Genomic DNA, 16,253 nt, shown 5'->3' with positions numbered 1-16,253 from the left:
TACGGCGCGAATCCGGATATAATTGGACTCTAATACGGATACCGGACACCGGGTGGGAAACCCGAGAAAAATGATTGCTCGTAGATTCCAAAAAATCTCTTTGATAATGTGCTCATTATTTCTCTCACTTTTTTTTTCCTTTTTTCTTTTTTCTCTTTTTAGTGACGGTGGACAGGTGGAGGTTTGAGAAGAACCGAAGAAATTGATGTTTGACAAGATTTCTTGAATACAAAAGACAATAAAATGACATAACTTCTTTTTTTGCCTTTTTGAGGTCTGACATTAAGGGTTTCGATTAATTTAAACTTGCGCCACATAAATTTAATTTTAGGGAAAACTGAAATATCCAATTGTAATGAATGGCACAATTCTTTTTCACATTTAATTTGCAATGTATTAGTATCACAAGCATACACTGATAATACAAAAAGGTAGTCCATACCTAAAAAAAATTTGCGCAAAATGCAAAATTGACCCGTCGACCAAAATTAATTACATTCGTCAGTTCAAAAGTATATAAAATATATATACAATACACACACACATATATATTATCAATTATTATTTTTGGGAGCGATTAAAAATATATATTTCTCAACTACTTTTTAAGGATTTCTAGGGAAAAATAAAAGTGAATTATTGCATATATAATCCTAAAAAGTATCAAAAGATTCAAAACCCTATTATAGAAAATCACCTAGTTATCCAAAAAGGTACATGATTGGCTTAGTATACATTGTTTAATGATTCATTTAATAGTATTTACATTGATTATGACTAAACTAAAGAATGCCTATTACCCACAATGAGCTCATCTTTAAGGACGATTGACTAATAACAACTATTCTTATCAAGTAGTTATAATACCTAATATTATATTACTCGTTTACTCTCTTTTTTTAATTAGATAGCGAGGACCGAAAAAGATAGAATTGGATCCAAAATTTAAATTTAATGGGTTCAATTTTTTTAGGATTTTTAGCATTGCCTTTGTTGTATTGTTAAAATTATGGGTTCAAATCTAATATATGATGAAATTTAATAGGGGTTTATATATAAACTCATACTTCGGTATCAAAAATTATATATTCAATTGAATCGCAATCGAAAAGCTACGTCCGCCCTGGAAAAAGGGGTAGGGCAGTGAGAATCGAACTCAAGAATACTATGTGAAATATTCCCACATTTTCATAAATAGGCTACAATAGTTGGTAGCTTTCTCACTTAATCTTGGTATGAATATTTACTTAATTTTTTTTCGTAAATTAATAATAATACATAATTAGGTGTTATTAAGTGGTTTGGATAAGATTGAGTGTGTTAAAAATGGTTAAATAAAGTACGAGTCATAACCTTTTTTGTTTAACCATTTGATATTCGGAAATTACTGACTTGAGTAATTCGAATTCGCGCAGCATAGCACATTAAAATAAAAGTGCTTCTAATTTGAATTTTTTTGATTCTTCAGACTCGAACCCGAAATCTTTAGTTGTGGAGGGAGAAATCACATCCACGCCATATCTTTGGTGGTACGTGTCGTAACTCAGTTAGCCAACTGTTTTTTGGATTAACAATATGATAATCAGTGATTATCATCTAACGTTTTAAATAATCAAGCATTACATGTGAGGTTTACTTTATGAATTTGGGACCACAAATAGTTTATAAACACAATAAATACAGATGGCAAAAAAATAGTGAAAAGAGACAAGTAGCTGGTTTTAGGGAGACAGCCAGTGGAATTGATTTTTAAAAATAAAGATAAAGTTAAAGATGGAGATAAAATTAAAAGAAAAAAAAAGGAAGATAAAGTTAAAGATGAGAAATTAAAATAAAATAAGGTAAGGAATCCTACCACCTAAGATTAAAAACTAAAATTTAAATCGTGAAAGTCACTTCTACACTTGTCAAATTACTAATTGAACAAGTGTTTCCTATCAATATTTACTACTAGTATTAAAGATAATCTTCAAAAAAAATTGAAAAGTAAATAGTTAAACAACATTTTTTTTTTTGCTTTCTTTATTAGTTTGAGTATTTTTTTTCCTTCCCTCTTTTCTTTGAAGATTACTCAAATCTCCTTTGTGATATTGATATACATTTTTTTATATTGATAGTGTTTGATTAGTTTACAAGCACTTCAATTATTCAACTTATTCATCTATAAGTACAAGTTATTAAGATAATCCTGAGCGAATAAACTCACATAAAATATTATAATTATAATCTGTTATACAAAGACATATATTAATTTAGTCAACATATATATGACCGTACTAATTACATTTTACTTAATAAATTATTACATATAGTTAAAAAATATTTATGCGCGCAATATATATATATATATATATTCCAAATTCATTAACTTAAAAATCATAAATTTACATCTGTACAAATAATTAAAAACTAAATAAAGATCATGTATAAAAAACAAGCCTCATAAGAATCAAATATTGCACCCAATACAAAACTCATGGCACTCAATTTTTAAATGTGTACTAATTTCAAAATCAAGGGTTCTTATTTTTCCCCATTAAATCCAAGATTAATTAATTAATCAATTAATTACACAAGGATTTATTTACCTACTAGAAAAAACACAGCAGAAGATTTAGGAAAACAAAAGAAAGAACAAAGACTTTCTTTTGTTTTACATAAATATATTACTTTTTCTGACACAAAGTTTTACATAAATATTTTTTCATTTATCCTATCTGTATTTTTAAGAAGTAGATAAGGAACGTGATTCATCTTTTTCTCTCTCATTTTTATCCACTAAAACAAAAGGAGAGAATTTTCTGTTCACATTTTCTTGTCACCATCATCAGATGCACGTGTTACCTCATAAGGTAAAAATTCCTAATATTTATTATATTAAACTCATGTTCTAGTATTCAGTAAAATAAATAAATGTTTTTTTTAAGATTAGTTTTTTTTTTTTGCCTGGGCTGTTTATTTATACATTTATTTATGTGTTTGTAAGTTTATACTATTCAGTAAAAAATCCATTTCAAGATTAATTTTTTTTTTGGCCATGGTGTTTATATATACATTTAATTTAAGTGTGTGTGTGCGTTTTGTCCTTATATATGTTATAGAAACTGCTGATACCCATCTTCTCAGCTCCTTCAATTTTTTTCCTTTTTCTTTTTTTGGCCTAACACATCACTTTCCTTCACCTTTGTAAGAACCCCATCTCTCTGTTTCTCTGTTTTTTTCATAGCTCCTATGGTTTATATTGCAGAAATATTATATTGTATTTTAATGATATTTCAAGAATTGATTTTTATTTTGTGTTTCTGTTTTTAGCAGTTGGTGTTTACTTTTGGTGGTTTTTTTTGCAATTCAAGATTATTAATGGAAGAGGATGATAATTGTTTGTGATCTGGAGTTTTGTCTGTAATGCTGTTTGTTTCATTTTTTTTCTATTCACGTGCATATTCTTGATTCAATGATTTGTGGAGTCATGATCTTCTTGTTGATCAGTCTTTTTGATGTTTGTGAAGTGATCATTCATTGCTACTTATTTTGTTTGATTTCTGTGTTTCAAGAATTTCTGAACCTTGAATTATGAGTTTGAATAATTTCTGAATTTCAGAATTTGATTACTGGTTTTGTTGTGAGCCGAGGGTATACCGGAAACAGCCTCTCTACCTTCGTAAAGTAGGGGTAAGGTCTGGTCTCCATACACACTACCTCCCCAGACCCCATTTGTAGTATTTCATTGGGTTTATTATTGTTGTTGACTGCTGGTTTTGCTGATTCTTGGTTTTTGGTTTGGTGGTTTGGGGGGGGGGGGAGTAGAGGGGGTTTGCAAATGTCAAAGATCAATTTTTTTTGATTATGTAATGTTCAGTGAGTACATGTAGTACAGTTGTTTACTGAATTTTTGTTTTGCTTTAGTGTTTAACCAAAGTCAGAGTTTTGCCCCTTAACTTTTCTTCAGATTGTGTAATTGGAGAATCTGTGTTTTGTTTCATGCTGAATGAGCATTATGGAATTGTTAAGACTTTTTTAAAAAGAAAAAATTTATAATTTCAGTTGTCCAAATTGTAGCTGACTTGTTGCTTGCTATGTTATGATTTTGTGCAGTAGTGGCAGTGTTATCTTACATTTTCTAAAGAAGGATGGCTCTTTCTTGGGCTAATAAAGATGGAAGAGAAGTGAGGATTTATGAGTATTTGGATGAACTCAGCACAGATTTGGCAGATTATATTGCAGAATTATCAGAGGCTTCTGTGAAGGAGAGGGGTGTATTTGCTGTTGCTTTATCTGGTGGTTCCCTTATCAGCTTAATGGGGTATGTAAGTGTGTTGTATTTTACTTTTTCAAAATATTTTTGTTTCCCTTTATATATAAGGTATTGAATTGGTTTCCGAAATTCTTGGGAAAGCAGAAAATTATGTGAAGCTCCTTATAGCAAAACTGTTGATTGGGCAAAGTGGTATATATTTTGGGTGGACGAGCGTGTGGTTGCGAAAAATCATGCTGACAGTAATTACAAGCTAGCCAAAGATGGACTTTTGTCGAAGGTAGAAAACTCAAATTTTACTTGATCATCTTTGATCTACTGATTGTGGGATTGTTCATACGAACCTTAGTTGCAACTAGTGGTGGTAAAGTGGATAAAAAAATAGTTATCCATCCATATTATCCACTAAAAAATGGGTTGGATAATGAACTTTTTAAAAATTGGTCAAATATGGATAAGAACCATATTATCCACTTAGAAAATGGATAACCAATGTGTTTAATTTTTACATGACTCAAATTAGGGGTTTCTAAGTTTGAAAGTCTAGGTATTCTTCCAAAAGTGATCATATTCAAGAAGCCATGAATAATAATGGATATCCATATTATCCCGCAGCTAATCCGTATTCTATCCATATTAAATATAGGTCGGGTAGGATAATTAATCCGTTTTTGCACTACCCGTTCTTGACCCGTCCATATCCGATCCAACCAGCTCGTTTACCACCCCTAGTTGTAACAATGGCTCTCTCTGTTTTGCATTGCGATCCATGATTACATATACCCTTCTCAAGAAATCTTTAAGACAGACATCAAATGAAGTAGTTCTCTTTTGGGTTGATTCAGTTCATCATAAAGATACAATAATCTTTCAGCTTTAAAACACAGATACGGTGCATCTCAAATATGCAAGGGAAGCTCCAGGCTGTAGTAATTACTAATTACTGCTAACTGTCATGCTAAAGACCGGCTATAAACTTATATGTTATTGTTGATATTAGTTTTCATACCATGTCGCTTGTGTTCATCTTATATAGAAGTGAGGATTTTCTTTCTTCTTTCTTCCTTACTTTTTTTTTGGGGGTGGGTGGGGGGTGGGGGCGAGGGTGAGAGGGTGAGCAGCCATTTTTGAGGGTCTGTTCGGAACATTGACAAGCAATCATGCTACAGTCAAGCATGGCTATTGTTGGTATTGTAGCTGCAGCCAGAAATTAAGGTGTGCTGTAACATATTTCTTTGATCAGTGCTTTTCCTTGATCTCCAACAATGTTTTGAGCTTGCAATTTTGCATAGTATGGCATAGTGGGGGTGGGAACGTCAGAGTTTGGATGGCGAGGAGATCTGGCAGAAAGAAAATGGATCAGGATTCTCTAAGCTGCAGTATCTGATCGTTGGGGTTTGGATGTGGTAGATAGCCATGTATAGTAAATTCCCATGAATATGGTTCGTTTTTCATTTTATTCCTGAAGCAAGATGATGTTCAAATTTTTTTGAATCCAGATCTTTGATGTCTCTAGGTATTCCAAGGGCGTATACACCTTGTCCTATGCGGTGTCACGGGACACCGATTCGTTGTTATTTTTTACTAGTTATGTATAAGAGAAATAAAAATATTGAAGATGACTCCGGTTACAACTACAATAAGTTATTTGTTTGTTCATTTCTTCAAATTTTGACACGCTTATGAAAAATCCTGTGTATGCCACTGAGGTATTCTACCTATCATCTGTTACTCTCTAGTTAATTTACTTTGAACTATCGTGGTGAACCAGGTATATATGGTATATTTAATGTGTCCATACTTAGAGGTGGTGACATCTATGGATCTAAGTTTGAAACCTGTAGCTATTTCCTTTGAACTGAATGCACTGGGCCAACTGAGGATGCGTATAAAGCTGAATTGAGGTAGTGCTAATAGATGGATGAGTATTGTATGTGCACATAGTGATCTGTAAAGTCATACAAGAGAATCTTCTTGAAAATGTTCAATTGTAGTCGCTCACTATAAGCTCTTAGGGATCCTGAGGCAGTTGAAATACTAACTTGAGGTCATACTAAGACCATCCACCTGATTGCTGGCATGAAGAGATCGATTTACGGATTGGTGATGCCAAAACGAGTGATGTTCCTTGTTAACAGAGAAGGGAGGGTTTTTAGTTACTTTACTTTTTATTTTTAACTTTTTTCTTGATTGATAAGAAATTTCAAGAAAAACTTCTCTGCATTACAAGCAAACTCTCTCTGCAGATGCTGGGTTTAACCAATGCTGATTGTTTCCCGCGTAAAGATTGACATAATGATATTTGGTAACTTCTATAGTTTTCTTTGCTAGAGTCGCGAACGCAGACTTACACTGGAAACATGGTGGCCTTGGTGTCTCATGTGTCTTGACTCTTCGAGCTTACCGATGTCCAGTAGATCTGTCATGCTGTCGTGTCTAACAATTTTGAACTTTGATGTAACCTGCTCGTTGTGGAAAATTATTTCAGCTTGAAAGCTTACTGCTGTTTTATCACGTTTAACATATATCTTTTAAAGCTCTTGTATTTGTTGATATCTTACACGATAAGTATTTAAGATATCTAATGAGAAAGAAACGAACAGTCTTTGGTTTTTTCTATTTCCTTCAGGGTCAGTATTATGGGTTGACATTAGAACCACCACCTATGTTGCTCGGACTGTGTATATTTGGAGAATCCGATATGGGTGCGTCAGTATTTTGGAGAGTCCATGCAGCATAGACCAGACAAGGTCCATGTTTTAGCAATTGTATTCCATCTCTTCATTTTTTTGTTGTTTTGTTCCTGTGTTTCCCCTAGAATTTGTGAGGGAAATGGATGTTCCTATAGTATGAATTCAATAGGTATAACTTTGAGGTTTGCTTCTCAATGTGGGAGGAGAACTGGTACTTCAGTTCCCAAATTCTTCATCCTAGGTATTCTCTCAATTACCAGAAATACAACTGTACCATCTTAATAGATACAAATGCTAGTTAGCTCTTTCGAAGTTACAGCATCTTCCATTTTTTTCATTTATCCTTTCGTCTTCCCCCGGCATTAAAAGGGAAGTGGAAAAAAATAAGGAAAAAGAAAACAGGACGGTTGAGCTGAATGCGTAGATTTGAAATGCTGTTTTGTACCATGTAGCTGAATTTCATTAGTGAAATTTTGTTCCAAGTCTGAAGGGCTTCCGGATTTGATTTTTGGTACTGATCTTACTTTCCAAAGTTTTGCATTTCTCAGCTGGATTGTGCTTTTATCTTTCAGGTGCCTATTGTTCCAAGCCATGTACATTCCATTAACGACACGGTCTCAGCAGAGAAAGCTGCCGAAGACTATGAGTTTGTTATTAGACAGCTCGTGAGGACTCGTGTAATCAGCGTTTCTGACATCAGCGACTGCCCCAAGTTTGACCTCATCCTTCTAGGAATGGGACCGGATGGACATGTCGCGTCTCTTTTCCCTAATCACTCCATACTTGATGAGAAAGAAGAGTGGGTAACTTTTCTCACCGACTCACCCAAGCCCCCTCCAGAGAGGATTACTTTCACTTTACCGGTTATCAACTCTGCATCCAATGTAGCTATAGTTGTAACTGGAAGCAGTAAAGCAGAGGCTGTGCATTCAGCGATTGATGGTGTTGGACCTGACTGCCCGACGTTGCCTGCAAAAATGGTCCAGCCAAGTAAAGGGAATTTGGTTTGGTTTCTAGACAAGGCAGCCGCCTCAAAACTTGACGGCGCAAAATTTTCAGAGTAGTAGGGCCAGGCTTTTAAATGTGTATGATTGTGTATTTAGAAAAGGCATATGCAACTTAGTTCATTCTCATCTTTCATCAAGTCTTATATTTTGATCTTCCCTTTTTTCCCAAAATTTTTGATAGCTTTTCCTGTTTGAGAAGAAATATAGGAACTTTTTCTTCTGTTGGATTAGGTATCTTCCACCTGCAGTCCTCTCTTCTGAGGTGGGTTTTGAGAAGTGTGGTTATCTTTTTGTTGGGGAAGATGGCAATAAAATTGGATCCTTATATAGAAAATCTAAATGTCCTTTTTAAACTTAGCTAGTTTGTTTTTAGCTCTTTCACATCAGTTACCTAGAAATAAAATTTTGATACATAAAGTTAGTGGCATTAAATTCATCATTAACAATTTTAATTAGTGGAGGTCCAATGTAAGTTAATATGACAACCTAGTGATATCTTCTCATCCGCCTAATCTTGGCAGACAGAATTATCTTATACTTGTGTAACTGGTAAAGTTGCTAATATGTGACCAGGAGGTCACGGCTTCGAGCTGTATAAACAGTCTCTTGTAGAAATGTAGGGTAAGACTGCATACAACAAACTCTTATGGTCCAGCCTTCCCTCGGATTCCACGCATACCGGGAACTTAGAGCACCAGGCTGACCCTTTTTGTGTGTGTGTGTGTTTCGATGAGAATCCTTTTTCTTCAGAGAAACTGAGTTTTAAGAGAACAAAATGGTTCATACTCTAACAAGTTCATTCAGAAATAACAAAAAGGAGATGAAATGATATTGGTCTATGATACACAGCAATGCAAAGCCTATTCTGCTAGTAAATAATCTAAATTTCTCCAATATGTCAAAAAAAATAGTGCAAATGTTACATTAAAGGCAGAGCAATCAAGAAAGCCTTGGAAAATGGACTTGGTGATGTTGTCTTTCCCTCTTGTATGATTTCTCTGATACCATGTTGTATCAAAACTCTAAAAATTCGTGTACAAGCAGTTACAAGCGTCGGATAATGGAAACAGGGCATCTGACATAAGCATAATCGGCTACAAGCGTATACACCATCAACTTACAGGCACGAGTGTTCTGTATTCCCTCTCTGTTACTGACTTTATGCCATGGTCGTCTGGGACCACATCGTCTTCCATACCTTCTTTGGGAGGATACCCTAATCTCCTCGCCTGCAACCATTGATCTACTACCCCACAGCTAATAGCATACTTTAAAGTTCGTTCCAAGTACCCTTTATCGGTCATAAGATGAGGCTGAACTGTCAGCATTCTGATGATACCTGAACCAAAAGTTGCCACAGAAATTAAGTTGTGGAGCACCAAAAACACGAAAATTGGATATTTCAGTTGCAAATATTTTATAATGGAACATTTCTTTTTAAAACAGGTAATGATACTTTTTTTAGGTAACAGTAGAGTACTAACAATGAGAATTTGATCGAACAGCTAAAGATATTTGTTGGCCTGCAAAACTTGGACGGATAACATCACTGTCCAGATGTGACATGACTCCACTCAATATTTATTGTTCCCTTACTGCTATCTCTTGACCCAAAGTTAAGTAAATATCTCCAATTTGGATAGATATTGCAGGGATAAGTGAAAAGGCATAAATGCATCACATAGCAGACTATCGTCTCTAATGAGCAAACTTCTAAAGGAACGACTTATGAATATACAGAAGGTGTCATTCTTTTACCTGCAATAATGCCATCTCCAGATGCAGACATATCAGAAGTATAAGGGGTCAGCGGCACATCTTCCAGCCCAAGAACAGCACCATGATGCTCCTTGGTGTAGTAATGAATCTTAGAAGTCCCGTTAGTCACGAACAAAACCTTTAGATTTTCATGCCAAAGTGGAGCAATTACTTCTGGTGGATAGTGAGTGAACTTAGACCTGTCATTATCCTTGGTGTCAAACCTCTCGGACGGTTTTATGCCACAGAGAAACTCTAACTCCTGTTTCGTAACTTCTATAATATCTGCAAGATCCCACGCTTGCTGTATGAATGTCTTCGCTTTATCACCCGATTCCCATAGCGGAAACGGGAGGTTGACATCATAAAAGACAACCCCTCCCAGCTTCTTCGAAATCTTTGTTGCTCGTAATGTGGTTAATCTCATATGTGGGTCAAGCAATGAGAATGTATTGAAATAAAACATTTTTGCCTGTGTAACACATTAGAATGAATGAAAACAACTTCAGCATTAACAGAACATACAAAATGAGTTCGAATAAATAAAGTAACATGTAATTTTTTTCAGATTCTTACCTCCTTAAGGACATCTATATTGATCTCAGACTTCAATAGAGAATCCTCAGCCGATGGTTTGGTGGTAGTCATCCTCAAGCCCCCTCTCTTACCTATTTTCATATGTGTAATGGCAGTTGCTTTTTTACTGTCAAGGCGAACTGACCGCGTTTGAACTTTGTTGATATTCATAAAATATACCAAGGACTGACCGAAATCATCATCGCCAAGTTTCCCCATGAAGGCAACTTTACCGCCCAAGCTCGCAAGAGCCACGGCAACATTACTCGAACATCCCTCGGGAGCCCTGGTAAATTTTTCGGGATCCCAAATTGCATCTTTCATTCTTTCATGCCATTCATGGTCTACAAGCCGATTGGATGGCCTCCCTGAAGGAACAAACGCATGCTGTGCGGCACCAAAGCAACACACCAGAGGTGGCCATCCGTATGAGAAGCTAATATCCTCTCCATCATCGAAGTCCAGTTCTTCCTCACTATCAGCATCAACGTTTGCAACGTGTAGCTCTTCTTCGATATCACTAATTTCTGTCTGGCTACCTTCATCCTCTAAATCGTTAACCTTCTTTCTCCTCCGCCTTGTGACCTTCTGAGTTGGTTCTTTCTCGAGGCTACTAGAGCTAGAAGCAGCTGCAAAATTATGCATAACGAGATTTGCAATTAAACTTCTAAACTTACCAATTTAAACTTCTAAACTTACCAAATGATGAGGAAGTTTGTAAGTTTTTGATATAGAGATTTTACCTTTCTTTGAAGTTCGTTTTCGTACTTCCACAGAACCTTCACTTGATCTTGAAGTTGGTAAGACTTCCTCATCTGTGACATTGCCCTCCACATCTGACGTAGAATCCTCAAATGTGCTCTCCACTGTCTCTTTTTTCTTCCGAGTTCGTCGGGTTTTCTTCGGTTTCGCACTTGATTCTGGTTCTGTTACAGCTTCCGCATCAGTGACATTACCCTCCGTATCAGATATGGAATCACCAAATGAACTCTCCACTATCTCTTTTTTCTTTCGGGTTCGTCTCTGCGTTTTTTTGGGTTCCTCAATTGACTCTGAAGTATTTTCGGCTTCCTCAACATTCATTGGATCATCATTTGAAGTCTCGACTACTTTCTTTCTCCTAGCCATAACCGGAGCTCGTTTTGATATCCGGGCGGTCTTTTTTCCAACAACAAACACCTCTGTCTTCGATAACTCCTTGGCTATAGCCTCTGGAGTTCCTTCTTTAGAGACTGCCATAAGAACCCATTTGTTTTTAAGTCCAAGATCTTGAAGGTGCATTACTTTCATATTTGGGTAAAAGTTCCAATGCAGATGCTGCCTGCATGTTAGAGAAACATAGAATCTTACTTTCTTTTTCCTGTTTGAAGCATATTTTAGTTTCAGCAGCAATTATCCTTCAAATTTTCCTCCATGTTTTAGATCAGCAAATCCAAGATGCATAAAGAAAAAGCAAAGAAATTGAATCTCTAATTGATGCTCATATTAGAATCAAGAAAAACACCCTCTCTGCACTTTGATTCGTTTTTTCAATTAAAAGTCCGCAATTGTAAAGACACTGAATTTGTTTTGGTTTTTGGTGAGTGAATGATTTCATTCCGAATGAACACCAACTATGCACTATTAAAAAGCACAAAGTGCACATGTTGCTGGTTGGAGGTAGTAACAAGCCTTGGTAGACAGAACTACCTGGTACACATTGCTGGTGGGAGGTAGCAGGTATCTCGTAGAATTATTATTCTAGGTGCACGCAAGCTAGCCCGACACCATGGTTATCAAAGAAAAAAAAAGCACGACGTGCACTCGGCTAGTTACCTACAAGTCACCAAAAGAGCATCTCTACGACTGAAGCCACCCTATGTGCACTAATCAAAATCCTATAGAATAACTACTACTACGCCTCAATCCCAAACAAGTTGGAGTCGGCTATATGAATCCTCACTAACCATGTTTTCAGCGGAGCTAGTCTTGAAGATATGGGGTCAGCCGACCCCAATAACTTTTGTCCAAATCTGATTTTGTCTTCAGAAATTTATTTAATATTTATAAATTATATAATTTAGAACCTAGCAGCTTAAAAAGGGCTAGAATACCGAATCCATAAGCTTCAAATTTTGGTTCCGCCTCTACATGTTTTTGATTATATGATGGATCCTCACAATACAGAATCATATAGAAAATGGAAGAAATTCAACTTGCTCTCAAACTAATAGCATACTACAGCAGGGACACAGAAATTCAGCTTTAATTCTAATTTTCACCACAACATAACGTTATCCACATAGAAGACAGTTGCAAAGGTGACAACTTTATAAGTTACATGATAATTGTATGCTTCTGGTATCATTTTCTTCACAGGGTAAAGCAGATGACACAATACAGAAAAATAAAAAAAGGAACATAAATGAGAAAAAGACTAAAGAATTAGGGAAAAAACCTGGGGAGAGTAGAAAACAAGTTGAAGGAGAGAGCAGCCATAGCAAGAAGAACATAAAGTTACAATCTTTACAACCCAACAATGGGGTTTTAGACCTTCAAGTTCAAGGTAGCTGTGAAGCAGTAAAGAGAACTGGATGAGGAGGGGTTTTTGGGATTTGGGTTTTTGAGGGAATTACAGAATTGTTTTTTCTTTTCTTTTAATATTATAATTATTTACTTATTTTCTGAAAAAATTATTCATAGTGATTAGTATATTGAATATTGAATTGCTTCGATTTATTTGTCTGTTTATTTTTTCATATTTGATTCTCCCTAATGAAAAATCTAGTTTTGTCAAAAGAGCAATTTGATGCATAAAACATCTCGTATTCATGCATGTTACATTAAGGGTCGCAACCCAAGGGATATAATATAAACAGTCTACGATAATGCAATCATAATGGTTTTGTCACTTATTTTAAATTATTTTATTAAAAAAAAAAATTTTAAAATATAAAAAGTTGACATGGTCAATTAATTTTTTGGCTCTTAACAAACTTACTCTTAGATTTATGACCCTATCTTTTTTTTTCATACATGAAAGATTTATTTTTATACGTAAAAATTTTGCCTTTTATATATCTAAATATCATTTTCCGCATAAATTGAAACAAAAGAGTACTACGTTAAAATCTCGTCTTTAAACCCATGTTCTAAAGACAAACTTTCTCATGACTAAAATGACCCTAGTGTACTCCACAATTTACCAAATTGCCACTAGGTATGTTTTCTGCGCTGCCTTTGTACTATATTCTGGCAAAGCAGGGAATCTAATCTAATTTCCAAGATCCAATTCCACTGTATATTTCATGTTCATTCATAGGATGATAGTCCTGGAGATTTCTTGCAATTCTATGAATCTTGAAATATTATTGAGACATCAACATCACTATCTTCAGTGAGTTTTTGTATCGTTATTGAGATGAATATCTTCAGACGCTTACTCCCCACAAAGTTTGGGTTCAAAATATCCAAGAATTCGTGTAATGGTAAGCTCTTTTTACCCCTCTTTATGTGGTTTCCCTATCTTTTTGTGCTCTATTAATCATAAAGTTACAATCTTTGTAAGGTTCTGATGTAATTGGTATGTGTTGTATTTACCCTTGAAGAGGGGATGTGGATTGAAATGTTTAATTAGATTAGTATTAGTGCAATTAATGACATTAATGGAACCTCTACTATAGTTTTTCCAAATAAATTATAAAGTCATATCTATCTTTTTAAATAGTAATAAGCCTTGGTGGGCAGAGTTATACGGTTACTGTGGTAGTGGAAGATAGCAAGTAACCAATAAGATAGTCGAGGTGCATGTAAGCTGGCCCGGAGATCACTGTCATAAAAAATGGTTTATTTTGAGCTTTCTTGGGCTGTTTTGATGGGTTTAAGCTTCTTTTCAGCATTTTAATGGGGGGTTTTATTGAATGATGATGGAGATAGAGGCTGTTTTTTTCTAAAATGTTCGTTTTGAATCTTTAAAGATTGAGATTAAATGGACCATAATAGCGCAGAATGGATACAAAGGATTCATATAACCGACCCTCAACTAGTTTTAGGATTAAGGCGTAGACTCATAGTGATTGATTGATTGATGTTCTTTTACAATCTTGTTTGCAGCATGGGGCATTTATAGTATCCATTCGTCCCCGGATTGTGTGGTGGAAGTACATTCCCCGGAGCAGGAAGTAATAATTGCTTTGGGAAGTAATGTGGGAAACAGACTTCAGAATTTTGATGAAGCATTGCACCTAATGAAGAAATCAGGTATACAAATTACCAGGCATGCTTGCTTATACGAGACGGCGCCTGCTTATGTAACTGATCAGCCTCGGTTTCTGAATTCTGCTGTTAGAGGTGTCACGAAACTAGGGCCTCACGAGTTGTTGGGAGTGCTCAAGAAGATCGAGAAGGACATGGGTCGTACAACTGGAATAATATATGGTCCTAGACCTATCGACTTGGATATTCTGTTTTATGGGAAATTCAAGATTCATTCTGAGATACTTGACGTTCCGCATGAAAGAATCTGGGAGAGACCATTTGTGGTGGCACCTTTGATTGATTTACTCGGTTCAGACATAGATAGCGATACAGTTGCACGGTGGCATTTATTTTCAAAACATTCAAGCGATCTTTTTGAATTGTGGGAGAAACTAGGAGGTGAATCTCTTGTAGGAAAAAATGGGATGAAAAGGGTATTGCCAGTTGGAAACAACCTATGGGACTGGTCTTCGAAAACCTCCGTTATGGGTATTCTGAATTTGACTCCGGACAGTTTTAGTGACGGTGGGAAGTATCTATCTGTAGAAGCAGCAGTTTCCCAAGTTCGTTTAATGCTCTCAGAGGGTGCAGATATAATTGATTTTGGTGCACAATCTACACGTCCAAACGCTTCAAAGATATCCGTTGAAGAAGAATTAGATAGACTAATTCCTGTTATAGAGGCCGTTAACAAGATGCCCGAGGTTGAGGGGAAGCTTTTATCTGTGGATACCTTCTATTCAGACGTTGCTTCAGAAGCAGTCAAGAATGGAGTTCATCTTGTAAACGATGTATCTGGTGGACGGTTGGATTCCAATATGCACAATGTCGTTGCAGCACTTCGAGTACCCTTTATAGCAATGCATATGAGAGGCGATCCGTCTTCCATGCAAAATCCCGAGAACTTGCAGTACAACGATGTTTGTAAGGACGTGGCATTTGAACTTCATGAGAGGCTCAAGGAAGCAGAGTTAGCCGGTATTCCTGCTTGGAGGCTAATAATTGATCCAGGAATCGGATTCTCCAAAAATACTGAACATAATTTGGATATTCTAACGGGTTTGACAACCATCCGAAGTGAGATTGCAAGGAGGAGCTTGGCGTTGTCTCGTGCACCCTTATTGATTGGACCTTCCAGAAAGAGATTCCTAGGCGAAGTCTGTGCTCGCCCTGCTGCAGATGAACGAGATCCAGCAACTGTTGCTGCTGTAACGACAGGGGTTCTGAATGGTGCCAATATTGTAAGAGTACATAATGTTCGATATAATGCAGACGCGCTTGGGCTGTGTGATGCGTTATTGGAAAGGAAACAGTATGCTTAGATATAACAGTTAACACGAGCTATGTTTTGTTTTCTCATTGTAAAACATCTATCAGTCTGAGATTTGTGTTTTTTGCCAAGAACTCAAAGCTGAAATGATATAACCAGAAAGAGCAAAGTTTTGTGAGTGAAACATTTTACTTGAAAGTTGACTAGTTCCTTGATTCATTTGCTTCCTTTCGGTTCCCAAGTTTGTAAAACGTATATGAGATTCGTTTTTTACTTTTATGTATTTTTGGTTCTCCCTTTACCAGTTTCAATCAAGCAATAAATTATGATGCTAAACAAAGAAATTTTCCTCAATCTCAACTTGCTATCTCCTCTCTATATTATCTGTTAAGATTTTTGCACACCTCTTTGGAACAATAACTGAAGTTCTCTAAAAATAAAAATAAAAAGAGGCAACC

At 35.7% G+C, this 16,253-nt stretch overlaps 3 protein-coding genes across 7 annotated transcripts; 2 read left to right on the top strand and 1 right to left on the bottom strand.

Moving 5' to 3' along the window:
* Positions 1–3,027: 3,027 nt before the first annotated feature.
* On the top strand, positions 3,028–8,289 carry LOC107768954 (putative 6-phosphogluconolactonase 1). 5 transcript variants are annotated; one of them, XM_016588136.2, is made up of 5 exons: positions 3,088–3,186; positions 3,602–3,677; positions 4,096–4,303; positions 4,400–4,535; positions 7,521–8,289. In XM_016588136.2, the coding sequence occupies exons 3-5, from the start codon at positions 4,131–4,133 to the stop codon at positions 8,010–8,012; spliced, it is 801 nt and encodes a 266-aa protein (XP_016443622.2). In that variant the 5' UTR covers positions 3,088–3,186; positions 3,602–3,677; positions 4,096–4,130; the 3' UTR covers positions 8,013–8,289. The 5 variants fall into 5 exon arrangements, with proteins under 5 accessions (XP_016443617.2, XP_016443622.2, XP_016443620.2 ...); XM_016588134.2 differs by having other exon boundaries at positions 3,089–3,186; positions 3,602–3,672; XM_016588131.2 differs by lacking the exon at positions 3,602–3,677 and having other exon boundaries at positions 3,028–3,186.
* Positions 8,290–8,694: 405 nt separating this feature from the next.
* LOC107768955 (fructokinase-like 2, chloroplastic) lies at positions 8,695–12,906 on the bottom strand. Its single transcript, XM_016588137.2, has 5 exons — positions 12,727–12,906; positions 11,033–11,610; positions 10,290–10,918; positions 9,714–10,185; positions 8,695–9,294 (listed from the first exon to the last, which is right to left on the bottom strand). The coding sequence occupies exons 1-5, from the start codon at positions 12,765–12,767 to the stop codon at positions 9,068–9,070; spliced, it is 1,947 nt and encodes a 648-aa protein (XP_016443623.1). The 5' UTR covers positions 12,768–12,906; the 3' UTR covers positions 8,695–9,067.
* Positions 12,907–13,521: 615 nt separating this feature from the next.
* On the top strand, positions 13,522–15,976 carry LOC107768956 (folate synthesis bifunctional protein, mitochondrial). Its single transcript, XM_016588138.2, has 2 exons — positions 13,522–13,756; positions 14,382–15,976. The coding sequence occupies exons 1-2, from the start codon at positions 13,690–13,692 to the stop codon at positions 15,845–15,847; spliced, it is 1,533 nt and encodes a 510-aa protein (XP_016443624.1). The 5' UTR covers positions 13,522–13,689; the 3' UTR covers positions 15,848–15,976.
* Positions 15,977–16,253: the final 277 nt, after the last annotated feature.

Source organism: Nicotiana tabacum, chromosome 20 (assembly GCF_000715075.1).
Source record: "Nicotiana tabacum cultivar K326 chromosome 20, ASM71507v2, whole genome shotgun sequence".
Lineage (NCBI taxonomy): Eukaryota > Viridiplantae > Streptophyta > Magnoliopsida > Solanales > Solanaceae > Nicotiana > Nicotiana tabacum.
This window is presented reverse-complemented; position numbering and strand designations above follow the sequence as displayed.